This window comes from Misgurnus anguillicaudatus, chromosome 23, assembly GCF_027580225.2.
Source record: "Misgurnus anguillicaudatus chromosome 23, ASM2758022v2, whole genome shotgun sequence".
Classification (NCBI taxonomy): Eukaryota; Metazoa; Chordata; class Actinopteri; order Cypriniformes; family Cobitidae; genus Misgurnus; species Misgurnus anguillicaudatus.
The window spans coordinates 14,631,121-14,658,171 of record NC_073359.2 but is presented as its reverse complement, the minus strand read 5'-3'; the positions used below and the strand labels follow the sequence as shown (position 1 = coordinate 14,658,171).

Here is a 27,051-nt window from a genome sequence, read left to right as displayed (position 1 = left end):
AAATAAGATAAGTTACATATTACTTGAGGGCAGGGCTGTGACGATAACCGCGTCACCGCAGTAATGAGATGCCTACCGCGGTGCTGAGGTCATCATCGTTATCACCGCACTTTTTCATTTTTCCTTATTTATTTATTTTGCTGGTGAAAGTAACAGAAGTCATATGGTGTATGATATGAACTATACACAAAATTCATTGTTAATCATAATTTACTGTCTTCCATCCTGTGTTCAAGGGCTTCTAAAGAAAAAAACAGCTCTCTGCACAAAGGGGAGGGACGGTCCATTAAACATATATAGGGTTTAATACATACGCGGCGCGTGTCAGATTATTGTTATTCAATTACTAAGTGTCAGTACAGGGCTCGACATTTTTGAAGGACAAGTTTAAGAGAAAATTAGTTGTCCGACTAGACAAGTTAAATTTCAAACATTGTTACTTAACGTTATGTGACGTTTACGACAGCAGAACGTGCAGCGCAAACACCGAGCGGAATATTGAACAGAGAGCGCAGCGCGTCCACACACACACACACACACACACGTTTACACACACACGTTTACACTTTACTGTTATTGTTACTAAACAAGCTGTGCGCGCATGAAACCTGATCGCCGAACACGGAGGGGCGAGACGGCATGGAGTGGAGAGTGATGTCTTCAGGCTCCGGCGTGAATATAAATTACAGGCACTTCAACCGCATTTTCATCCCTGTGTGTCAAAAAAGCCAATTTAAGTCCGTATTTTTTCTTTTCTAAAGTTCGGTAAAAAAACATAATGGGCTTAAAATCGTGTTTAAGAATCTATTTTATAATGAGAATCTCTCTTTCAGCGCGCCAGCCGATTTGAATCTGACAGAGTTTGTCACTGTACATTCAAAAATCCCACACAAACATTACAGTGTAAATGCTAGGATTAAGATTGATTTTATATATAACAGATAATCTAGATACATTTACCCTAATACGTTTTTTAAAACATGGTAATGTTTTAATGTTTTGCTGTAGTGTTTTAATGTCAGACAATCATTGAAATGTGGGAAAAAATGAAGAGAATGGCAGCAGATATAGCATCCTTCTTCAGAAAGAGTAGCAAGAAGCAGCCAAATGAATCTTAGTAAAATACATTTCAGTGGCCTACAAAATTCACGTGATTTTCTGGTCTCTATAGTTTTTTTAGCAATGGGAGATATAAATTCTGGTTTGAAAGTAAATTTCAAAAGTTTTATTTGATTAAATAGTAAAAAAAAAACATGAGGGTGAATTATGACTATGAATTGTATGTGAATCTCAATTCATTTTAATTAAAATTAAAGTATTGTAGCAATTGTATGTTATACATCATTGTGATTAACGCACCTATAATACTTAATAGTATTTTAAGGTTGGATGATAGAGATTTTATGTGCCACCCCAGAGTAACTGCTGACCCCTGCCTGGCCACCCCTATGAAAAATCCCTTGCTCCGCCACTGATTAGCAAAACACAAAAAGTACATTATATTATAAATCTTTACCCGGACAAGTGACTTTTGTGCATGGACAAGTGAAACATAAATGTACTTGTCCGAAGGACAAGTTCCTCAAAAAGTTAATGTCAAGCCCTGCAGTACTTGGTGTCTACCGAAAATTTTCAATTAAATGCACACAAATACTGTCACAGCTGCAACCTTCTTAAACATGAAGCCATTAATTTAAGCGCCCAGGTGCTCTGATATTTCTAGCATGCCATGGAACGGTCCTTCCAACTCACTCACTGCGCGAATACAACCAATAACAGAAGCTCAAGTGCAAGAAAATCTAAGCCACGCGCATTACATTATTCAGGTGCAAGAAGGTGTCCGGGCATCACAAATGCGCGTTGGTGATGATAATAATAGAATAATTATTTAAAAACATCTTCATATATCTATCTATCTAAAAGCTACTACATGTTATTGTCTCATGGTGTTGCATGCCTTATTAGGGTAACTAGAATAATTATGTAATTATGAGAAATGTAGTTATGCTCTGTTGGTTTTGCTCTCTGTTCACAGATTTGTTCCAGCATGTGTCCACAGACTCGAGAGAGTTTGCTGACATACTGCAGATCCTTACGTCCTGTTACAAGGATTCCTTATCGATGGGGACATTTGTGTACTCCAAGCCACGCCTTGTACACAATGAGACACTGGAGAAAGATGTAAGTGCTTTATCAATTTTTGTTATCTTTATTTCAGTTGTAAAGATACAGTTATGATTTTGTCTGTTTTAAATATTGTTGTTGCTATTAAGTATCTCAGGACTTTAGTTTGAAGTAATTTAGGGTTCTGTATGAGTTTAATTTAAAGGCGGAGTCCATGATGTTTGAAAGCCAATGTTGATATTTGAAATCACCTAAACAAACACGCCCCTACCCCAATAGAATCTGGACCTTCTGTTAATAGACCCGCCCCACACATACGCAACCCGGCATTTGATTTGATTTGATTTGATTGGCTATAAGTGTGTTTTGGTAGTCGGCCCGTCTAATTTTCCAAAGCGTTTTTCAAACATCGTGGACTCCGCCTTTAAAGGATTTCTCCACCCCAAAATTACTACTGTTTTTTTACTCACCCCCATGTTCTCCAAGATGTTTGTCTTTCTTATTTCAGACGAACTCATTTAGAGTTATATTAAACAATATCCTGTCTCTCTTCCTTGCTTTATAATGGCATTGACTGGGATAAACATAAAAGTAATCCATATGACTGTAGTGGGTTAATAAATGTCTTCTGAAACAAAACGATAGATTTGTGAGAAAAGCAATTTATTTTTTGAGATAGTTATGATGTGTATGTAATGTAAACAGACAATAACAGTATTGATGCCCCGAAAGAAAAAATTTGGGCAGAAACCGATACAGAAAATTATGTATGTGCTTGGCCGAAAACCGAAAATGACTTGAATATTCAATATATTTTTTAATAGTTTTTGTTTAATATTATTGATGTTGGACTTTTAAATTTAATGAATGAGTTGGACCAACAAAAAGGTCCAGATTGGCCCAGACACCCATTTCATGTACACCCATTTCATGTATCGGATCGACACGTCCCTTTTAGAAAAATATTAGACACAATCATGAGTTTAGATTTAATTAAGTTTATACAGCGTTCTATGTTTACAAGTGCATTAATATTTTTATTATCTGCACATACAGATGAACCACGCATCTGGGACTAATCAATATTGAAACAAATCAAAACCGTAAAAATTAAATTAAATCACCAAATCTGTTGCATAATCCAGCGCTAACAATAATGACCTTGTGGTTATAAATCAGGGACGTTTCCTTATTTGTCTGAACCTGCTTGGACCCAGACAATTGCTGCTTGCATTTTTAATTGTATTTAAATGCTTTTTTAGTTTTGGGCGTCGTAGATTATGCTATGTTTTATGTAAACAGGTATTTTTGTCAAACATGTTGAAAAACTGATATCTTTATCCTATATTGTGTAGGATAAAGACAAACTTGCCCAAGGTATAAGAAACCGAGTTATTACAAAATGATTAAATCTGGAGTGTTAGAAGTGAGATTGTATATTTCAACAAAAATGATTTTGTGATGTTTTGAATGTTCAGTTCATGGAAAAAAGAAGAGAACTAAAACAGGATGGACGTACAGAGAAAGAGCTCTCTGAAAGTTTCTGTTTCCTGCTCTGTGATGCTCAGAAGGTAAAACCATTAACCATTATCCCCATCACACCAGCACACAGACACAAGCAGACTCACAATCAGTGCCATCAATTCACCTAAAGCCAAAGTATGGCAGACTCCGGTGAAATCATTAAAATTTTACTACTTTGACATGTCAGTACCATATTAATTCCTTTTCGTTGTGATATGTGATGAAGAAAGAGAGAAGAGCGAGATTTGCAAACGGTGGATTTGAACCAGGTACATTGGCTATGTTTACATGCAAAAAAATTTGTCAATCCAACTGAATTTAATACGATTGAAGGTTACGGCAATACAGTTTACATGCACCCTAAACATTGCAATCTGATTAAAATGTTTGTTTACATATACATTCTTTATAATCTTAACCGAACGTTTGTGCAAGTGCACAGCCAGGGTTGCCAGTTTTGCGTATCAAAAGCATCCCAATGGATATTCAAAACTAGCTCAAAAGCATCCCAATGACTATTCACAGTCAAAATACTAATAACTAATGAACAAAACCCTTTCATCTTTAACCCTCAGGAAAAAACAACCCACGGAGACCGTTTAAACAGTTGCCAAATCTGAACTTGAAAAAAGCCTTGGCAAGAGGACTTTGCAATGGCATCCAGCGCACAGCATCTCTTGTCGAGTTCACGCTTTATCTCTGGATAAATGTACAAAGCTGAGTTGGAGAAAGTTGTTCTGAAGAAGTTTTCAGATATAGGAAATGAAAACTACATTTTCAACACTATTTTATTGCTATATATAGCCTAATGTTATAAAAGTACACATGAACGCTGCAGAATGTACAGCGCATGACATTGCTTTAAAGGGGCCATGGCAGAAGACTTTTTTTAAGATGTCAAATAAATCTTTGGTGTCCCCAGAGCACATATGTAAAGTTTTAGCTCAAAATATCCCACAGATAATTTATTATATCATGTTAAAATTGCCACTTTGTAGATTTGTGCAAAATGTGCCGTTTTGGGTGTGTCCTTTAAAATGCAAATGAGCGGTTTGTTACAATTGAAACTCAATTGTGCTGTGAATTATTTTCTCTCTCTCTATTTTTCTCTGCATTCAATGGCAGTGCTGTGATTGGATAGTGCAGATTAAGGGGTTATATTATTATAATAAGAGCTCCTTATGACATCACAAGGAGAGACAAATTTCAATGACCTATTTTCTCATGTGTTTGTAGAGAATGGTTTACCAAAACTAAGTTACTGGGTTGATCTTTTTCACATTTTCTAGGTTGATAGAAGCACTGGGGACCCAATCATAGCACTTAAACATGGAAAATTCAGATTTTCATGCCATGGCCCCTTTAATAATGCGTTTTGCTATTGCCTTGCTATTGTATGTTTCTGTGACGAGAATTATGTGAGACATAAATATTTTTTTTTTGTATGTAGTGTCGCTGCTCGATGAAAACCACGTATGTCCATTTTGAGATTTTTAGACGGATTGAATGTCCAGGTTCATTTGCGTATACAGTATGCTTCACATACCTAAATGGACAATGAAAAGTTGTGAAATCATGCCATCTGATTTTCACGTATATCCATTTGGTGTCAAAGCTGTCAATCACGCCACGTATCTCCCGCCCTGTGTAAGCATCTCGCCGGTCTCGTAAAGTTTCATCGAAGCTCAGCACTGGATATAGCCGAATAAACATAGCCTGGTGAGACAATGACTTTCCTTCATCAAGGTAAACGTTTCCCCCTGACGCCAGACGTACGTCTAGGAGTGACAAAATTACGGTAGGACTGTGCAAACAAAGTATCTGTCTAGCATAGGTGTTATTTACACTGGTGGCGCTGGGGACATCCCACCACTTTTTGAAAGCATTTGGTTAAAATGTTCTGAAAAATCAAGCGATGCTTAAGACTGGTTTTGTGGTCCAGGGTCACATATGTTGCGTTGTATGCTTATGATGTGTCTTCTTTTACATATGTAATGAAATTCATTGTAATCATTGACTAAACGCGCTGCTGTTTTCTACGGTATGGTGCTTTGGCACTGTTTAGCTGGTGTTGCAGGGACTGTTACATGTGTGCAGTCGACATTGTTGAGGGTTTTATGCTGAGTATTTTCTTGTTGTTGACTGGCCTAATCTATGCCAATTTTTGATGTGCCGCTATTCAATATTTTTCCTGTCCTGCAGTAATGTTTTTATCAGATCTTTAATATAAAACTCGACTTAGCCATTCTAATTAATGATCGGAAGAACGTATATCGACCACCGTTACTATAAAATATGCATGTTTGTCCATTTAAACTCAATTTTGGTCAAATGTGGATTATATCATTACACTGGCAAGAATGTTTACATGTAAAGATGCCGTACCAAGTATGACAACGCTACATTCAACTGCTTTTGATATACTGTGTTTTTTTCACTTCCTGAAAAGTAACCGTTTTGGACATACGTGAGTTTCATCGGGCAGCGACGATATATTTTTATTATTATTATTATTACAGAAACAAGAAAGGAATACATGACATAACAAAACAAAACAGAAAAAAGTGGCAGTTCAAAAAAAGTAAACAGAATACTCAGTTGAAATACATATTCAAGATTTAAATATATAAAAAAGAATCAATTAAAAGAAAAAAAACAGCTGAAGCATAGAATCAGTCTACATCTAATATTGCCACATGGTCCTTAACATATTGTTTGAAAGGATCCCAAGTTATATTGAATTGGTTAAGCCAGTGGTTCTCAAACTGGGGGCCGCAAGATGGTGCCAGGGGGGCCCCAGCTTTGACAATTGATAAAATACATTAATTTATAATGAATTCTATGTAATTAAACCTAAAAGAATAAGGCTACTAACCAACAGCACTACTTTTTATAATATAATTTTGTTGTTTTTTTTTTTATTAAAATTTTACGTTTTTGAAAAAAATTGTAATAAATTTTCTTTGGGGGGCCGCGAAGGAAAGCAACGTTTATAGGGGGGCCGCACGCTTAAAAATTTTTAGAACCACTGGGTTAAGCGCACCTTTCAGGGAGTATCTAATTTTTTCCAACTTAAAAAAAGGACATTGTAAATCCATTGCTTGGAGGATGGTGGTTTCTCCTCTTTCCATCTCATCAATATCAGCCGTTTAGCTAACAGGCATGGTAAAAGCCATGCAGTGAGTCTGTATTTTAGTCAGTTTATATGAAGCTGGAGTAACATCAAAAATTCCTATCAGAGGACAAGGTATAATTGACTTTCCTAGAAACCCTGAAAGAGTTTCAAAAACAGTAGACCAAAAGTCTCTAAGCTTTATACAGGACCAGAACATATGTGCATGAGAGGCTGGAGTATCCTTACAGCGGTCACAAATAGGGTCTAAATGTGAAAAATGTCGAGATAATTTCAACTTTGTCCAGTGCACACGATAAACAACTTTACATAACAGAAATCCATGTCCCGCACAAATAGAGGACTTATGTATCTTACTTAAAATCAAATCCCATTCATCATCTGATATAGCCCTGTCTAAGTCTTCCTCCCACGAGGCCTTTATTTTTGAAAGAGAAGCATAGGTTGGAGTCAAAATTTTACTGTAAAGTGTTGATATAATGCCTTTCCAATCTAAAGGGTTCTCTAGTAAGGAGTCATATGGGAAGCAAGAAGGTGAGGCAGGGAACTGGGAAAACATTTTACGTACAAAATCCCTTATTTGAAGTTATTCCCAGGAATATTAAATTGTTTAGATATCTGCTGGAATGAGCAGAAAGCCCCTTCCTGGTATAAATCATTGATTTCCCGAATACCTTTTGAATGCCAACATGAAAATGATTTGTCAATTATTGAGGGACTAAAAACATGATTGTTACATATGGGAGATTCGGGAGACATAGATTGCCTAGTCTTGCGTAGCCAGACCTTCAATACTGAAGGTCTGGTGTTTTTCGCTGCTTTTTCTGGACAAAGCCCGCCCACGAGCTGTTTGACCGACATGTCAAACAACCAATCACAGTTCGTTTCATCTAGCGTCACGTTTCGGACTCCCCACAATAACGAGCCGGCTGGCAACAAGTCAGTTATTGAAATAACCAGCCGCAACCAAATAGTATCTAAATAAACAACATTACTCACCATAGGACAACGTTGAGCACTTCATCAACAGCCACACCAATGAGACGATCCTGTTAAACGTCTGTTTGAAGCATATCTCTTCACTTTTTAACACATACAAGCAATTCAGGAGAACCAAACTTTTAAACTCCACTAACTGCCTTAAAGAAAACTCTTGGACGCCTTTTAGAGAGTCGATGCCGCGAACTATGCATATTTTTGAGAATCCAATGTTTAGCTGATCATGATAACTGCTCATTATTATCCACGTGAACACGACTGATTCTCTTCCTCAATGGAACGTCAGAGCTTTGTTTTCCAGGGACTGAAACTAATCGCGACACTCGCGTCTCCTGGAAATCCGTTTTTTTCCAACCAATCAAAGGCGACTTTAACATTTTCACAGGGTTTCCAGAAAAGTGTACGAAAAACATCAGACGTTCAGCCAACAGTTTGTGGGCGTGACGTCTGAGGCTGAGACTATAGATTGCCAGCCGAAATAACTTCTTAACTGCTTCCATATTCTTAATGTAGATCTGACCAACAGATTTCCTGTAAATTTACTACAGGGAAGCCCAGTAATAACACTGAAAATATGGCAGGGACATTCCTCCAAGTGGCTTAGGGCGTTCTAAAAGACTCTTACTCATTCTGGAAGGTTTACCATTCCATATAAATAAGATGAGAGCTCTGTGTAGTCTATCAAAAAAGAGCGGGGAATAAATATCGGAATACACTGAAAAAGACAAGTGAACTTTGGAAGTACATTCATTTTGATAGTGTTTATGCGACCTACAGTTGACAGTGGTAATAGAGCCCAACGTTTTAAATCATGCTCCACTTTTTCCAGTAAATAAATAACATTTTCTGTAAAAAGTTTAGGGAAAGTGTTGGTCACACATACACCAAGATATGTAAATGATTGCGAGACTTTAAATGGGAAGGATGAAAAACAAAAATCTCGGGCTGCCTTATTAATAGGAAAAATTTCACTTTTCTGTAGGTTCAAATTATAACCTGAAAGCTTACCAAACATGTCAAAAGTATTCAAGACCTGGGGTAGAGAATGTATAAAAGCTGATCATCTGCATATAAAGAGACTTTGGGCACTATTTTAAGGATCTAAGCGCATTGTCTAAAGCGCACAGCGCAACGTCTAAATGGGCGTGTCCGAATCCACTTTTGCTAATTTAACAACGGTAAAAATGGTTTGTGCGCCGAGCGCACGGTCGAAAAGGGTTGGTCCTATTTTTTTAATGGGTAATGGGAGTATTTTGGGCGTAACGTGTAATAAACCAATGAGAGTCTCAGCTCTAATCCCCTTTAAAAGCCTGTTGCGCTGGCGCTATGTCTAATCCCTATTTAGATGACGGACTTTGTAAACTGAAAAACTAAGCAAACTATCCAATATCATCAAAAAATAATTTACAAGTATGTTAGAAAAGGTTTGTACTGTAAAAATACTTGATTTGTAACAAACAGGAGATAAAGAATTTACAAACGGCCCTCCGCAAGGTTCAGCACTTGGACAGCGTCAGTTTTTTTTAAGCATTACTTAAAAATGTTTCTTATCTCACCATATCCACAGTTACAGAGTCATAATATACAATAAATCTGTGAGGTAGCATTAAAAAAAAACTGATGCATTTGTTTCAAGCAAAGCATTTATTTACTTTCCAGGCTGCAGGTGAAGCAGCTCTTTGTGCCTTCTAACGTCTCATAATTGGTCCTCATTTATGTCCAAGAGACTCAATAATAATCTTTTACATTCAATCCTTTAATCTTTCATATTTAAAAGCGTTTTTGGGCTGCTGCACATTCACGAATGTGTTACGCAAACCCGCGTTGTCGTCCCGTTTAGGCGCATATTACTAATGCGCTCTTTAAATAACAAAAAACATATTGCGCCATTGACTTTAGACCAGGTTTTTGTTGGTCAATGGCGTAGTCTATTTTTGTTGCCTCAAAATAACAATGCGCCTGAACACACCTCGTTTTTAGACCAGAATGCCCATGGGCGCAAAAGGAGGCGCAAATGCATTTGCTATTTAAACAACGCGGCGCTAAACGTGAAATTATAATTGCGCAGGGTGGAAACTAGCAAAAGACACTTGCGTCACGCATTGCGCTGCATTGCGCCGCATTGCGCCGGGTGTAAGATAGAGCCCTTTATGTTCTTGGCCTCCTCTCATTATGCCAGCTATTTTTAGATTTTGACGCAGGGCAATGGCCAAGGGCGCAATTGCAATTGCAAATAAAAGAGGTGAAAGGGGGCACCCTTGCCTTGTACCTCTATTAATTTTAAAATATGCTGAAGAAGTATTATTGGTACGTACCGAGGCCAATGGAGACTTATATAATAATTTAATCCAAGAAATAAAACTTTTACCAAAACCAAATTTATAAAGGGTATGAAATAAATAATTCCACTCCACCCTGTCAAATGGGTTTTCAGCATCAAGAAGGAATCAGAGCTTCAGGTGTTAATGAAGACATGGGATGGTAGATTATATTGAATAAACGCCTGGCATTAAAAAAAGAGAATCTGTTTTTAAGAAAACCTGTTTGGTCAGTAGAAAATATATTTTGAAGAATTGATTCCAGTCTTGAAGCGAGAATTTTAGCTAAAACCTTAACCTTATCGGCATTTAATGAAGAAATTGGGCGATATGAACTGCACATATAAGGGTCTTTGTCCTTTTTCAAAATTAATGAAATCAATGCTTCTCGTAGAGATTGAGGAAGACAGGCCACATCTAGTGATTCACTGTACATGTTTAACAAAAAGGGGGCTAATTGTCTGGAGAACTTTTTTAAAAAATCGGCTGGAAAACCATCAGTCCCAGGGCTCTTACCACTTTGCATAGCTAATATTGCCTTGTTAACCTCTTCTAAAGAAATGGGACTATCCAAAGATTGCATAGCATCAGTAATGATGCAGGGCAATGAAAGGTCTTTTAAAAAAAATCATAGTCTAGGTAATCAGGATCTTGTTCAGAAGAGTACAATAATTAATAAAATTCCGTAAATCCATTATTGAAGTAATCTGACAATAGGACATTGCTTACTTTAATAGCTGGAATAATATGGGAAGCAGATGATTGCCTAAGCTGGTGGGCTAAGAGCTTGTGTGCTATGTGAAACATATTTATGTGAGACATAAATATGAGGAAATATAAGATGTGAACTTGAGCACAAATGTTCTGCGCATGTGCACAATGTATTTTTGCATCCAATTGAGAAAATACAACGATTCACGCGTTTACATGCATACTTTTCTCCTGCTGATTGGATCACAGATCTGAGTACATCACCCACTTCAATACGATACAAATTTGTATCCGGTCGACCTCAATCGTATTGATTAAGGTGTTAACATGAAGGCTTTTTAATACGATTGAGCCACCAATACGTTTACCAACTGATTATTTGTTTGCATGTAAACATACCTACTGTGTCGAAAGCCAGGTCTATACATGCGAAGTGAATACATTCGCGTTGTTCTGTCAGTCTCTCTCTGCCTTGGGCAGTGCATTAATCCTCATATTCTTAATCTATAGAGAAACAGATACAACTATATTTTTATGCTTATATTGATGAAAATGAATACAGTGGTGTTGTTAGCTCATGCATGATTTAATCTTTATATTCTTTATAATCTTTAGAGAAACGGATAAAATGACATGTTTATGCTTATATTGTCTATGACTAAATTGTAGATTCACGTTGTTCTGTCAGTCTTTCTCTGTCATGTGTAGTGCATTACCTTTTTAAATTTCTTAATAGTGAACATCTGCCAAACAAACAGTATCTTATGTGGTTTTGCTGTAATAATATGTGCTCATGTTTGAAAGGTGGTGAAGTTATTTGTCTGTTTTGTTGCCAATTGTAGATCTCAGCACTGTGTGAAAGAGGGCTGTTTGTTGGCAGCAGCTGGATGAATATGCTGGGCAATCCATCCAAAGGTGAAGTCACACAACATCTAAAGTTATTATAAGACCCTGATCCTTGAGTCTTAGGACAAAGTAGACTACAGAAGTGAATAATAAATAAATCAACTTTTGGTTTTGGTGTTTTATTGGGCTTAAGTTGCTTTAATTAAACTAAACTGCTATCTTTATATTACTATACTTGTGTGCACTGATCTAACCCACATATTTCCTCATCACTTTCTAACTTGTTTTACTAATAATTTGTTGATTTTTGCACAAGGCACTACATCAATTTAATTCTTCATTTTAATCCTTCATCTTAGGTTTCATATGTATTAGGGTTACACATGTCAGAAACAACAAATATAGATTAGGCCTATTTTATTTGTATTTTATATTTTACTTTTTTGTGAACCCTGCTGAAAAAAACAATAAAACCATTACAGAAAATTTTAATGGTTTTATTGGAAATTTTATTTTATTGGTTCTAATGGAATATGGCCCAAAACACACTACAGGGTATTGGTTTTTGTTGGTCTCTAATGGTATGTATTGGTTCTATTGGTTCTATGTATTGGTTTTAATGGAATATGGCCCAAAACACACTAGTGTAGTGGTTTTAATAGCCTTGTAATGGTTCCTATTGGTTTTTTAATGGAAACCATTAGAATTTTCTGGGATGGTTTTATTGTTTTTTTTTTCAGCAGTGAAAATTCTGACTGGGCAAGTAAAATACTGAACCATCAGATTTCTTCCCAATCTCCTCCAGCACTCCAGTATAACACATTATACTTATTTAACGGCCATTAAAAAAACGCAGACAAAAAAAGCGTACTACTGTAGTTAGCAATTACATTATTGATTGTTCTTTATTATTTTATGAGCAGTCTGTTTAAACTACATACACTATACGGTAACAAGTTTGCAACTCTTAATATGGTTAATATGGGATTGCCGTGGAAACAATGTCCCTGAATCGTTGTGTGTCACAACGTGTCCCATATTTTGTGCATAAAACTGTTCAAATAAGAATGCTTTCTTCCTCAAACACTTACCGGTAGCCTTCTGCTGCAAAATCATGCACATCGCATCTCATTCAGGCTGAGCTTTGGCGCTTCTTAGAAGCGCGAAGGCTCCATACAATACATGAGTAAAGACAAAACCAGTCATAAAGCCAAGTAGGTTAGAGAGGCGGGACTTAAGAAAGCTAAAGCCAATCATATTAGCAATGTGAGTTTCGGAGGCGGGACTCATCTGTTAACCGTTTGTGTACCACAAATAGCACTAGTTTTTCTTTATATTCCTGAATGAATTCATGATAAATTAAATAATAAGTAAAAAAAAGAAACAGACAGACATCAGTTGTTATATGAATAAAGATCATATTATTATTATTTTTAAAAGCACCAGAAAAAAAGGGCAGGTGCTCAAGCCCCCCTTGATGTCTATGTGTGCACGTGCCTGCCCTCCCCTCCCTTGACAACAACGCAAATCACAACTTTCAAGGCCTAGAAGGCCGGTAAAGACATCATTAACATGCTCCATGTGACTACAGAGGTAGTATCTTCATGGTAACCCATACTTGGAATATGACCTCTGCATTAAACCCTACCTAGTAAGTACTGCAAGTCGTGAACACACACACCCGGAGCAGTGGGCAGCTATCACTCGGCGCCTGAATGTAAAGGTACGCCCAGTGGAAGTAGGTTGCAGAGGGTTCGCCACTGAACCTGCATTAACGACGACAGTGGGGCTTCGGGCCTTAGTCAAACGGGTTGGCGTGTATGGTCGGGTTGTGGTGAGCTTTTGGTGTTAGAGATTGAGGTTAGGTCATGTCAAGGGTTTTTACTGAATTACGAGAAAGGAGCAATTTCAGGAGAAGGAAGAACTGAGGAGTAGCGTGGCAGAGGGTGCCATCACTTAATTGATCATCCCACAGAGTCTCATCGGTGCCTCAAGTATGCCTTAAGGGATATCAACATCAAGTCCTATACAACAAATCTGTCAAACAGCTGCCAATAAGGATATACATATTTATTCTACGGCTGACTCAGTTAAATACGCGCATGTGCTATTTTCATGAATACACATCAGAGACTAAGTTTGAACAGAAAAAGTATTCTCGCCACTATAGTCATAACCTAGTGGTTGGAGAGTAAGCCTTGTAACCCAAGAGTTGTCGGTTCAAGTCTCATGGCTGGCAGGCTGTGACTGGGGTGCCCTTGAACAAGGCATCTGTCACACTTTGCTCCTAAGGTGCTGCAGTGATACCACCATAAGAACAGACCCTGTTCATCTAGGCAGAGCACAGGACTGGAAGCTGTTGGCAGACTTCAACAAGAAACTCTGCTTCCCAGCTGAAATTGCAGTCACCAACCTGCGACCAGACCTTGTTCTGTGGTCAGACTCCTGTGCTCTGCCTAGCTGAACAGGGTCTGTTCTTATGGTGGTGAGGGTGGCTTGACCCTCACCCTCCCGAACAAATGGTATTGGCTGCCACTGGGATGATGGGGGAGGAAGGGCATTCACACTTGTCCGTCGACTTTCCAACACTGCAGCAAGAGACTTCAGCACCTGGTTGTGCCGCCAGGTGTAACGGCCTTGGGTGAGGCTGATCTTGCATCCCACTAAGATGTGCTTCAGTGTTGCTAGACTTTGGCATAGAGTAGGGCTTGCACGATGAATCGTTTTTAAACCGAAATCGCGATGTGAATGGATGCGATTTTCGAATCGCAAGAGCTGTGATTATTTCGATTCAAAACTATCAAATATAACAATCATCTAGTACGCAGTTTTTGACAGTTCGCTTCATGCGCATTTTACGTTTGATGCAGTTTAAACCAATAGAGGGCATTAACACTGAGGTGCTGACTACACATCAGATAACACCATTTGGAAAACATGAGCGCGAGCAGCAGTTCAACTCCTCAACAAAGTGTACGCTCATATGATTTCCGCAATGCGGAAAACACGGACAGAATCGCGAAATGCATACAAATAGAATTAACTGCACAACGCGGAATGTCATTAAGTTGGCAGATTTTGGATTCAGTCATTTTTAAAACCCATTATAACTCATTATACAACAGTTCTTTCTGGTTCTCGAATCTGATTGGCTAAGAGCTATACGATATTGTGCTGATAACGGCACTGTAACCGCTTCACCTTTCGTATTATTCCGCCACCTAGTGAATGGAGGTCCTAAGCAGGCTCATCTCTGAATGGAAAAACACAGACGCGCTGTTTGAATCACTCTCCGTGTGTCTTATTAGTTTACTAGCTCATAAATCAGTCTGTGAATCCCCAATCAGAAGTATTATTCCGTCAAAGATCAGCGCTCTTGGATGTTACGTTAAAGTTAATGGGAGAAATGTCTTGTCACATCGTGTGGACATTTAACACTTGGAAAGAGGAATATAAACACTCGTTTTTTTCTGGAGCTATATCTTTTATCAGAACGCAAAAACACCGTGGAACTGCAGGTAAGCACCGCAGCTTTTAAATGTGGACATTGATCATTTACTTTATCGTGACGTGACTATTAAAACATGTTATGAGATATCGCCACTGGTATATTTATAAGCAGCATGCAAAAACATCTCTCTGACACTTATAAAAAACCGTTTTGTATGCACTGACAATAACACAGTTTAATAATAATAATCGAGTGCTCGTATCTCGTTAAGAATAAATGAGAAAGCAATAGTAACGTTACACAAGTATAGTTTTATTAACTTTTACCTCGCGCCAAAACAATAACAACACAAAAGACACTAAATATGAATAAAAAAACAAGTACTAATTTGATCATGACACCAAATACTGCTGATTTGATCTCATTTTGACGATCATAAACAAACAAGGCCAACATGAGAGCCAGGGAATCCCTTTCAGAAATGTAGCCCAGAGAGGGCGGTGGTCAGCGGGGCGAGTGAACACTGACGTCCGCTCATGCTTTGGTTCTCATTCGTACCGAATCTCACTAAGCAAACGTTCAAACAGGCGCTATCTTTACTAATCGACTGCAGATTTAAATATAATACAGATACATTCTCGACTGAACTAATCTTAAAACTACACTTTGTGACCAAGAAACGGTAATATAAAGTAACGGCTTTTCCGTCCATTGAGTTGTTATGAGCTTCAAAGCAGCCGAAAGTTTTACCTGTCATTCTGGCCGCCCTCAAATCCGTGGCGGAAGAAGTAGTTCTCAAACAAAGAGGCTTTTAAAATAACTCCGTTGTTGTTTTTTAGTTTTCGTTTTTCAAACGTGTGCCGTCGAACTGTTGTATAAAAGCAATATCGCTCTCGGAGTCGTGTGATATAGCTCTATATTATCACGGCTGTGATTGCCTCCGGCACTCGGCCTGCGGCCTCGTGCCTCTGGCCTAATCACAGCCGTGATGATATAGAGCTATATCACACTCCTACTCGAGCGATATTGCTTAATTAACCGGCAAATGAAAGGACAGAAATGCGCGAAAATATTTCCCATTTGTGTAATGTTGGACTTAAAGAAAGGTGTATATACGTCCGTTTCTCGTCATGCATCGCAAACAATGACAAGCGCCTCATCAGACTATAAGCAACTTTCATTAAAGCCCGGAACACAGCAGACGAAAGAGGTACATTATACTTTATTGCACGCGCACATCTGCACCGCTTTGAATATTTACAGGCACGAGGGTTCATAAAGCGCGCACACAGAGAGCAGTCAGCACACACGTGATCACTAAACTTAAGTTTTCTTTTTTGTCTAAGTGAACATAAACAGCTGGATGTTTATCAGTATATTGAAGCAGAGCAGTTTTAAAGCTGTCTTGTGTCTTAAAGTGACAGTAACCTGGTGCTTTCTGTCAGAAATGTTTATTACGCACCAAAAATAAAAATCAGTCCTTACTCTTAACTGAACAAGCTTCTGCAGCTCCACATTTAAAATCCTACAGTGAGGACTGTGCAGTGTTTTATTTGTATTTTTTGCTTATGTTAAATCATAGATTCTAATAACTAATATATTTACATTTATTACAGATGCCTGAAAAGTAAAACAAGATGAGTATAGTCTTATGATTAAAAGAAAAAACTAAACATTTGCTTGTCAGAAGCATTGTTGTAGTGACAGCCAAAATACATTGGCCTATATGTTATTTTAAATAAAACTTTCAATACATTTTTGTTAAATTGTATTTTTTTAATGTTCTTAGTTTTAAAAAAAAAAGTGTGTCTGCAGAAGAGCAAAGTCCTGCAGACAACTTGGTACAATGTTTAAGAGGTTTTAAATAAATAGTTGCACAGCATCTTTCTTTGGTGCTATTAAAACCACCACAACAAAGCTGGATGTAGCTCTTTTATTATATACTAATGAATCGTACTTTAAATCGCGAATCGCATTTTTGATCAGAAAAATCGCAATTAGATTTTTCCTCCGAATCGTGCAGCCCTAGCATAGAGGGCACGCGGGTCCTCTGCATACCATTGGCTTAGGTTTAGGGGGAAAGGCAGGACATCGTAGGCAGCCCTGACCGTAAAGCTTGCCCTGAATGCCTTCATCTCCCATAGCTCTTTCCAGGAGATCTTCCTCTTCTCCACTCCTTCCCATGCCATCCACTGCCCTTGCTTTGCCTGTGCCAGAGCTTGGGCACACCTTCTTGCTTCCTCCTCCCGAGGTACCTCCTGGACCACCATCTTGCGTCTCTGAGATGAAGAGGCCTTGCTCCACACTGGTGTGCTGGCCACAAGTCCAAGACCACTTCTCCCCTCCTGCACTCGCCCTACGATGTCCTTGTTTCTGAGTGCTGCCTTTGCCTGCTCTGTTGCAGCCAACGGGGTCCACTTCCTTCCGGTGGCCAAGATGGGGGCAGCTTGGGCTACAAATGGATCGCTCGAATCCATTAGCACAGGGCTCGACATTAAGGCTTGTCTGCTTGTCCGGGACAAGTAGATTTTTTGTAGGACAAGTGTAAGAGAAAATTAGTTGTCCGACCGGACAAGTTAAATTTCAAACAATGTTACTTAACGTTATGTGCCGTTAACAACAGAGCAGAACGCGAAGCGCAAACACCGAGCGGAATATTGAACAGAGAGCGCAGTGCATCGACACACACACACACACACACACACGTTTACATGTTACTGTTATTGTTACTAAACAAGCTGCACGCGCATTAAACCTGTTTGCCGAACACGTAGGGGCGGGAGTCGCCGGAAGGCATTGAGTGGAGTGGAGAGTGATGTTTCTTCAGGCTCCGGTGTGAATATAACTGACAGCCACTTCAACCGCGTTTTCGTCACTGTGTTTCAAAAAAAATGATTTAAGTCCGTATTTTTTCTCTTCTAAAGTTCGGTAAAATCACATAGGGGCAGTTTCCTGGACCAGGATTAGCTTAATCCAGGACTAGGCCTTAGTTTAATTAGGAAATATAACTAGTTTTAAACAACATGCCTTACTAAAAACATTACCTGTATGCATCTTTAAGTAAAACAAAGGGCCCTGATGTATTTTAAGATCAGTAAGTGAAAGTTGTTTTCAGGTTGGAGAGCTCTTAAAAGTGTTTAAGTCTAGGACTAGTCTAATCCCTGTCCGGGAAACCGCCCCATAATGGGCTTAAAATTTTGTTTAAGAATCTGTTTTATAACGAGAATCTCTCTTCCAGCGCGCCAATGTGTGTGTGCACCACGCGACAGCCGATTTAAATCTGACAGAGTTCGTCACTGTACATTAAAAATCCCACACAAACATTACAGCGTAAATGTTAGGTTTAAGATTGATTTTATATATAACAGATAATCTAGATACATTTGTCCTAATACGTTTTTTAAAACATGGAAATGTTTTAATGCTTTGCTTTAGTGTTTTAATGTCAATTATTGAAATGTGGGAAAAATGAAGAGAAAGGCAGCAGATATAGCATCCTTCTTCGGAAAGAGTAGCAAGAAGCAGTCAAATTAATCTTAGTAAAATACATTTCAGTGGCCTACAAAATTCACATGATTTTCTGGTCTCTATAGTTTTTTCAGCAATGGGACATATAAATTCTGGTTTCAAAGTAAATTTCAAAAGTTTTATTTGATTAAATAGTTTTAAAAAAAATGAGGTTGAATTATGACTATAAATTGTATGTTAATCTCAATTCATTTTAATTAAAATTAAAGTACTGTAGCAATTGTATGTTATACATTATTCTGATTAACACACCTATAGACCGTTTCAGCAGTAACAACATAAACAAGCGGATGCACGTAACTTCCGGTAAACTCCGCTAAGCATAAATAACAACAAAGTTCTTTAAACGTAGTTTATTTATATAACAAGCAAAAAAAACAAAACAAGATATAGATTACCTAGGAAACCAAAACATTTTGTTATTTTCGACTAGGCTTTTGTTCAAGAGATCAGTTTAGCAACTAGTCAGACCTTAAAAAAACGAAACCGGAAGTAAGGTTCGGATCCAGACGTGTATCACGTGCGTCCGATGAAACCGTCTATAATACTTAAAAAAGTATTTTAAGGTTGGATGATACAGATTATATATGCCACCCCAGAGTAACTGCTGGCCCCTGCCTGGCCACCCCTATGAAAAATCCCTTGCTCCGCCACTTATTAGCAAAACACAAAAAATACATTATATTATAAATCTTTACCTGGACAAGTGACTTTTGTGCATGGACAAGTGAAACACAAATTTACTTGTCTGAAGGACAAGTTCCTCAAAAAGTTAATGTCAAGCCCTGAGTAGCATCATCTGCAGTCTGACTTTGGAACACTTGTACTCTTCTACCGGACTGGTTATGGGCAGATGTAGCATCCCTTTGCCATAAAGTCCAATACTGCTGAGGCACTTGGGAAGGCCAAGCCACTTCCTAACATATGAGCTGACCAATCTCTCCATCTTTTCCACCTTTGAGAGTGGGACTTCATAGAGGGTTAGTGGCCACAGGAGACGTGGACGTAGCCCATACTGCATGTACCAGAGCTTCAGCTTGCCCGGAAGCAAGGTTCTGTCGATGTTCTCCAGGCCACTGGCTACCTCCTTCCTAAGCTGCCCTACCTGCTCTTTGCCTTTAAGGGAGGCATCATACCAATGACCTAGGCTCTTCACTGGCTTCTCGGAGACAGTTGGGATGGGTTCCTTGCCAATGTGGAAGCGGTGGTCTGACAGCTTCCCCTTGATGATGGAAATACTTCTGGACTTGCTTGGCTTGATCTTCATGTAAGCCCACTCAATGTTTTTCTGGAGCTTACTTAAAGTGCCCATCTTATGACTGCTTTTCCACAAGTTAAATAGGTGTATGAGTTCCATAAAACATGTTTCAAAAGTTGTTTGCTCGAAATAGCTTGTAGGAAAAGATTGTTACCCATCTCTGGTAGCCTCTGTTTCAATGCATTTCAGATTGTGCCATTTTGAGGTGGTCATTACATATTTATGAGCTGCTGCTCCTTTGATCACGCCCCACTATTAACATCATGTGCGCGTGTTCAGTGGTATCGTGAGCAGTACAGACCATACTGTGTTATTTTTATATATTATTATTAACGGTTTATGTTGCCAACAGACAAATCAAGCAAAAAAACTAAGTACACTCCAGGAGAAGAAACTCATGACACACAATGATTCCAGAGTAAATTGTGATGTAGCAGTCTCAACAATATACTCGTTTTCCCAGGACAATGCTAACATATTCCCGTTATAAAACATTTTCAAACGCATTATTTTTTGCAAATGACAGAAATTTAGACCCGGCGGGGGATGTATACTGCTTTTGGCCGCGTGCTAATTGCTAAAAGCTAGCGGGAGGTCTGGACCGTAAAGTTATGAGATATTTAGGGGTACGTTAGCCTCGTCACACAAAAGCCGAGTTGGTAAGGCCCGGTCTCTGTTAGTTTGGCAAAACACTTTTAGTTTGGCAAAGCACTATAACTTAGTTCATGTAGAATTGTAAAATAAAGCTGTTAAATAACTTTCGAAACCACGTTGCAAACTATCTACCCTGCAAAAAAATATCTATATAGCCTGTCTACAAACAATATTATTCACATTACTATACATTTAAAAGGTATAATTTACTGGATTAGCATCAACCTGGTGGGTGGAGACATTCAAAGGGAACGTGACGAAACGGCTAGTTACGTCACAACGGCGCTGAGTTTGAACTCGTGCAATCTGAGACTCAAGGCAGAGGACATTCAGAAACCTGTATCTCACTCAAAACAGCATAGATGGATATTTTTCCAAGTTTGTATGCGTGTGGGAGCATCAGAGACACAAATGAACACCCCAAAACCCAGAAAAGGGGAGTTTTTCATAATATGGGCACTTTAATAGCAGTACAGTGCAAACCTTGGTCGTGGTGAGAGTTGTGAGGTCATCCATGTAGGCTCTGACTGGTGGCAGCCTCAGCCCAGGTCTTATTCGCTGTCCGCCAACCGTCCATCTAGAGCCCCGGATGATGACCTCTATTGCCAGGGTGAAGGCCAGTGGGGAGATGGTGCAGCCGGCCATGATTCCCACTTCCAGGTGTTGCCACGCTGTTGTGTACTCTGCTGTTGTCACACAGAGTTGGATGTCTTTGAAATAGGCCTTGACAAGGGTTGTGAGAAGTGCTGGGACTCTAAAGTAGTCAAAGGCTGCCCACAGGAGGTTGTGAGGGACAGAGCCAAAGGCATTTGCGAGATCCAGAAACACCACGTGAAGATCTGTTCCCTCCTTTTTGGCGACCTGGATCTGATGCCAGATGACACTAACATGTTCTACACAACAGGAGAAGCCTGAGATGCCTGCTTTCTGGATTGATGTGTCAATCAAGTTGTTTTTTTGCAGGTATCCTGCCAGCCTGTGAGTGACCACGCTGAAGAAGATTTTTCCCTCCACATTTAAAGGCTGATCTGTCTGAACTGCCCGATCTCTGCCGAGTCCTTTTCCTTGGGAATAAGGATCCTCCAGCTCTCTGCCAGGATGTTGGTATCTCCTTCTTTTGCCACACAACTCTCATCAGTTTCCAGAGGAATCGCAGGACAGCTGGAGCGTTTTTGTAGAGCCTGTAAGAAACTCCATTGGGACCTGGAATCTCTGAATCTCCCTGTCCTGAATCTCTTTCTGCAAAACCATCCTTCTCCTCCTCTATGGCCTTCCTCCATTGCTTCTTCAACTGCCTCCTCACCTTGATTAGATGATCTATCTCTGTCTGCCTTCTGGACTTGGTGGGGATTGAACGAGTAGCTTGTTTGTCTTCAAACACTCCAAATCGTTCCACCCCATAGGCATAGATAAGATCGCCCATCCTTTCCAACTTTTTCATGGCTGTGCCTCTGATCCCTTCCAGTATGTTGCAGAGATCGGTGTTGGCCTCCTTCCACATTGTCTTGTTGCAGCCTTTTGGCCACTTCGCTAATGGCCTTCGCCCCTGAATCTTCTTCTCTGCTATTGATCGTGATGGGTTGGGTTCAGGTTGCCCTCCTGTGCTATGTTGTTTCTCGTCTAGGGTAGGGGTGTTGATGTCCTGCAGACTGTGGTGTGTGTCCTGCTGCTGAACTTCTGTCGACTGACTCGGCCTGCTTCTCAGAAAGTAGCTGTCGATGCGACTTCCCTGTTGCCCCTTCTTTAGGCACCCTTTTTTGCCCTGGTGTATTTTCAGGCCTTGGGTGGAAGTTACCTTTGTCCAACCACAAATGCAGTTCTGGAGCTTACGTCCTGCTGTAGCTTTCTGTAGCTTTCCATTCCTGTGTTCGTTATCGGGTTATCCGCCGATGAGCCATCTTCCGCCCCCGCTCTCGCTGGCTCAGGGGGTGTTTTCTTAGGACTTTTCGTAGCTATGTGTGGGTGGGACACATGCACCTCTCATGCTCGATCCCGCCGGCACTGGTAGCTAGCCCATGGTGGCCCCAACAGATGCATACATAGATTTGTATAACCACATAAGACATTTGACTGTTAGCTTGCATGCTCAAGCTTGGCGGGGTTGCCAGATTTGAATAAAAATTAAGTATATCTCAATTACCTTTCCCAAATACCACAACTTTTCTTTCGTAAATAATATTATGTTAATATTTACAGCAGGTAAACCAAATACTTTCACATTTAATCCACGAGAAAAACATTAATGTCAACAATTTTAAAGTAACCTGATTCTGCATACACAGACACGCACGCACGCACGCACACAAGTTCTCCCACTTAGAAATCATGGAGGGGTCTGAAATTGTCATCGTAGATGCATGTTCACTGTATGATTTTTTAAAACTATTTATTTGTATGATGCAGCTGCAAATAGGGCTGGGTATTGGCTAGGGCCTCACGATACGGTACATACCACGATATATGTGGCGTGCTACAATGTGTTGCGATACATTGCAGTACTTTTTCTTTTTTTTATCAAAAATGTAAAAATAGAGCTGTTTTTTTTTTGTTTACTTTTTTTAAAGCCAAAGTGCTTCCACACATCAGCTTTGAAAGCTGCAGGCGCTTTTAAATTTTCTGCCATTTTCTCACATTTTATTCAGACAGATGCACGTTGTACATTTATGTTGTATAAAGGCTTAATATTATGTAGAGTGCGTCATATAGAAAGCGCTTCGGTTTGTGTTTATTAGTTTCTCTTCATCATGCAGCCTTTCCTGTAAGAGGTTTCTGTGAAAAACATTTAATTAATTAATAATCTAGTATGTGTTCATTGTTCTGTCATAGTTTCTTCAAAATTAAGTTTTATTTGAGTGTTTTTAATAAAAATATTTTCATTTTCACCATGACGTGTACGCCCTGCCCCTTTGATTGCCCCGCCCCCAGTTAATCGAGTAGTCATTCTTCAGACGTATGGATTAATCGAAATGAAAAAATGACATAAATGCACATCCCTAATTTGAACACCTGAGAAAGTCAATGTTAATATTTGGTACACCAGCCTTTGTTTGCAGTTACAGAGGTCAAACATTTTCTGTAGTTTTTCACCAGGTTTGCACAAACTGCAGGAGGGATTTTGGCCCACTCCTCCCCACAGATCTTCTCTAGATCAGTCAGGTTTCTGGCCTGTTGCTGAGAAACACAGAGTTTGAGCTTCCTCCAAAGATTCTCTATTGGGTTTTCAGTTCAGTTCAGCAAATTTATTTCAAGCATACAATGCAAAATGTACAATATGCACAACACAACAACAATTAAAAACAAAAACAAAAAACAAAACAAAAAACAAAACAAAAAAAACTGATAAACCAACAAACAAGATTCATCGCATGCTTGAAAAGGAGTGGGCTGAAGTTTAACACTTATTAATTCCCACCCCTCTTTCAAACTCTTAATACATTACATTTCCTTACACAACTTATAAATTACATTTCTTACACAACACAAACCCATAATCTTCATGCATTTATACAATTTATTAACAACAGGCAATCTGGCTTAACCAACTCTTATTCCTATTTCATATTTTTATAACATTCAAAAATCATTTCTTTAAATCTTTTCCAAAATTGTTTTATATTTAGACATTTCTTAAGCTTCTCATTTAGGTTATTCCACAGTTTCACCCCTTGTATAGAAACACAAAAACTTTTCTTCCTAATATGTACCATTGGTAATATGAAATTTAATTTTTCTCTCAACACATACCCTCCTTCTCTCCAAGTAAATAATTTCTGTACGTTTTGAGGTAAATCATTACACTTTGCCCTATATAGAATTTGCACAGTCTGTAACTGCACCAAATCTTTAAATTTTAGTAATTTAGACTCCATAAAAAATATATTAGTATGTTCCCTATAACCCGCCCCATGAATGATCCGTAAAACTGTCTTCTGTAAAATAACAAGTGGCTGAAGTGTTGCTATATAATTATTTCCCCATATTTCCACACAATAAGTAAAGTATGGCAAAACTAATGAACAATAAAGCATACGTAAAGACTTCTGATTTAAAAATGGTCTTGCTCTACCAATTATTGCTATACTCCTTGAAACCTTACTCCTAACATAACTAATGTGTGGTTTCCAGTTCACTTTATTGTCAATAACAACTCCTAAAAATTTTATTTCATTGACCTTTTCAATGACCACTCCATTCATCTTGATTTCAATTTGCAAATTATTTCGACCATTTCCGAACATCATTAATTTAGTTTTCTTTAAGTTTAGCGATAATTTGTTTGTATCAAACCATAATTTAATCTTCTCTAATTCCTTATTTGTCTCCTGCACTAGCAACTGTAGATCATTGCCTGAACAAAAAATATTAGTATCATCAGCAAACAGCACTAATTTCAATACTTCTGACACTTGACATAAATCATTAATGTAAATAAGAAACAGTTTCGGGCCTAACACCGCCCCCTGTGGAACTCCACAAGAAATTTCCAAGCATTCAGAACAATAATCTCCCAACTTCACAAACTGCTTTCGCTGAGTCAAATAACTTCTTATCCAGTTTAATACCTTTCCTAAATCTGGGTTTAGATCTGGAGACTGGCTAGGCCACACCAGAACCTTGATATGCTTCTTACTGAGCCACTCCTTGGTTATCCTGGCTGTGCTTTGGGTCATTGTGATGTTGGAAGACCCAGCCTTGACCCATCTTTAATGCTGTAACTGACAGAAGGAGGTTGTTCCTCAAAATCTTGCAATACATGCCCATAGTCATCCTCTTCTTAAAGGAACAGTATGCAAGAAATTTATATAAATTAATCATAAAATGGCCCTGATATGTCACTACACATTAAGAAATCATTTTTATTTGAAATCTTATATCACCCACAACAGTGGTCTGGCTAGGATAATGTTATTTAAAAAGTGGAGTTGCAGCCCTCAACTGATGTAAATGTGTCATGTTGTTTATTGGCAACCAGTTGTGTGATTGCAGTACCAGTTTTAGCCAAATGTTTTGTGATTGCAATATCAGTTTTGGCCACAATCCTACATACTGTTCCTTTAATACAGTGCAGTCACAGTTGTGCTATCTGTCGTTCATGTGCAGAAAAGCACCCCTAAAGCATGATGCTAACACCCCTATGCTTCACAGTAGGGATGGTGTTCTTGGATTGGTACTCATCATTCTTCTTCCTCCAAACACGTTTATGACCAAAAAGTTCTACTTTTGTCTCATCTGACCACATGACCAGTGGCGTGTTTACCCACCACGCAAACCACGCAATTGCGTAGGGCCTCGCGGGCTTGGGGGGCCCCCTACTGGCCACAAGGTGTGCGAAAGTATGTTAAGTTTATTGAGACCCAAATCTAAGGCATGGATAAAGCACGCGCGAGCGAGAGATGTGCCAGTATGCACGCAGAATAATATATGCTTGCATCCTCGCGAGGGCACATATAGTATGGGAAGCCAAACTCATCAAAAGAAGGACAAAACTGCACCACTCGAGTGATCTGCCCTGCACGAACCAATTATATGCACGACTATGGCGTTTAATCAGACCCAAAAGTCGCGCGCACAAAAAACACGCACGAGCGAGAGAGAGCGCGCAGAACACTATTCGCGCGTGGACAAGCGTCCTCACGAGCGCGCAGATGAGCGAACTCTACAGGACAGCGCACCTCTGCACAGCGCGCACAAAAGCAGCCACACAAGTGCTGGAATGAGCGCTCGCTCGACTCTCTCTGTGCTCTCGTAACTGCACAACATTCACTCGATGGTCAAGATTACTTTAAAGACTTTGAGCTTCACACTTGTGATTGGTGGTTTGGTTTGATCTGTGACACACATCTTTTGTTCCACACTCGTACAGGTATAAACATGATTCTTGGGCTTAACTTAGCACCCTCTTCTTTACGTTACATTAGCAATACGCACGCTTATAATGTTGATTCATAGCCGCAGCAAATTTAGCTGCTTGTGCTATCGTGTATTATGTTGTGCTATCTGTCGTTTTTCTGTGCTTTCCACTGCTTCTATTAATGTAAAGCTGCTTTGAAACAATCACCAATTGTGAAAAGCGCTATATAAATAAAATTGAATTGAATTGAATAAAGAAACTACGCAGGGGTTTAAATAATGTCTAAAATACATAAATCATATTCTGTATCTCATCATTGTCATTAAAATCTGATCTTTAGTGTATGTCTAGTCTATATGCTTGTTGTACAATATGAACATGAGAGTTATGTGATTCCCATCCATAAATTCAAGCAATTACCAACTTACAATGTTCTTTGCTGGTGTTTGTTAGTTCAGTTGTTAGATCAGTCTGAATAATAATCTAATGCTTCCTCTTTTTCCTCATTTAGTTTTTTTAGTAAGATGTCAGACACTGAAGTTGCAGTATTAATTACATTGTTTTAAATAGATCCTATAATACATTTGCAAGCAAAAGAAATATCTGAGAGGGTTGCGAAACAATTTTTTTAAACCAAGAATTTTTGTCATGACA

General features: G+C 38.9%; 1 protein-coding gene across 3 annotated transcripts in view; it reads left to right on the top strand.

Annotated features, from left to right (window-relative positions):
* Positions 1-27,051, top strand: part of tasora (transcription activation suppressor a) — a 102,874-nt gene that overhangs the window by 32,346 nt on the left and 43,477 nt on the right. For all 3 annotated transcript variants that reach the window (XM_055217555.2, XM_055217556.2, XM_055217557.2), the window contains exons 2-4: positions 2,036-2,181; positions 3,603-3,695; positions 11,652-11,724. In XM_055217555.2, coding sequence (XP_055073530.2) covers positions 2,036-2,181; positions 3,603-3,695; positions 11,652-11,724 — 312 coding nt within the window. The remainder of the gene's footprint in view (positions 1-2,035; positions 2,182-3,602; positions 3,696-11,651; positions 11,725-27,051) is intronic.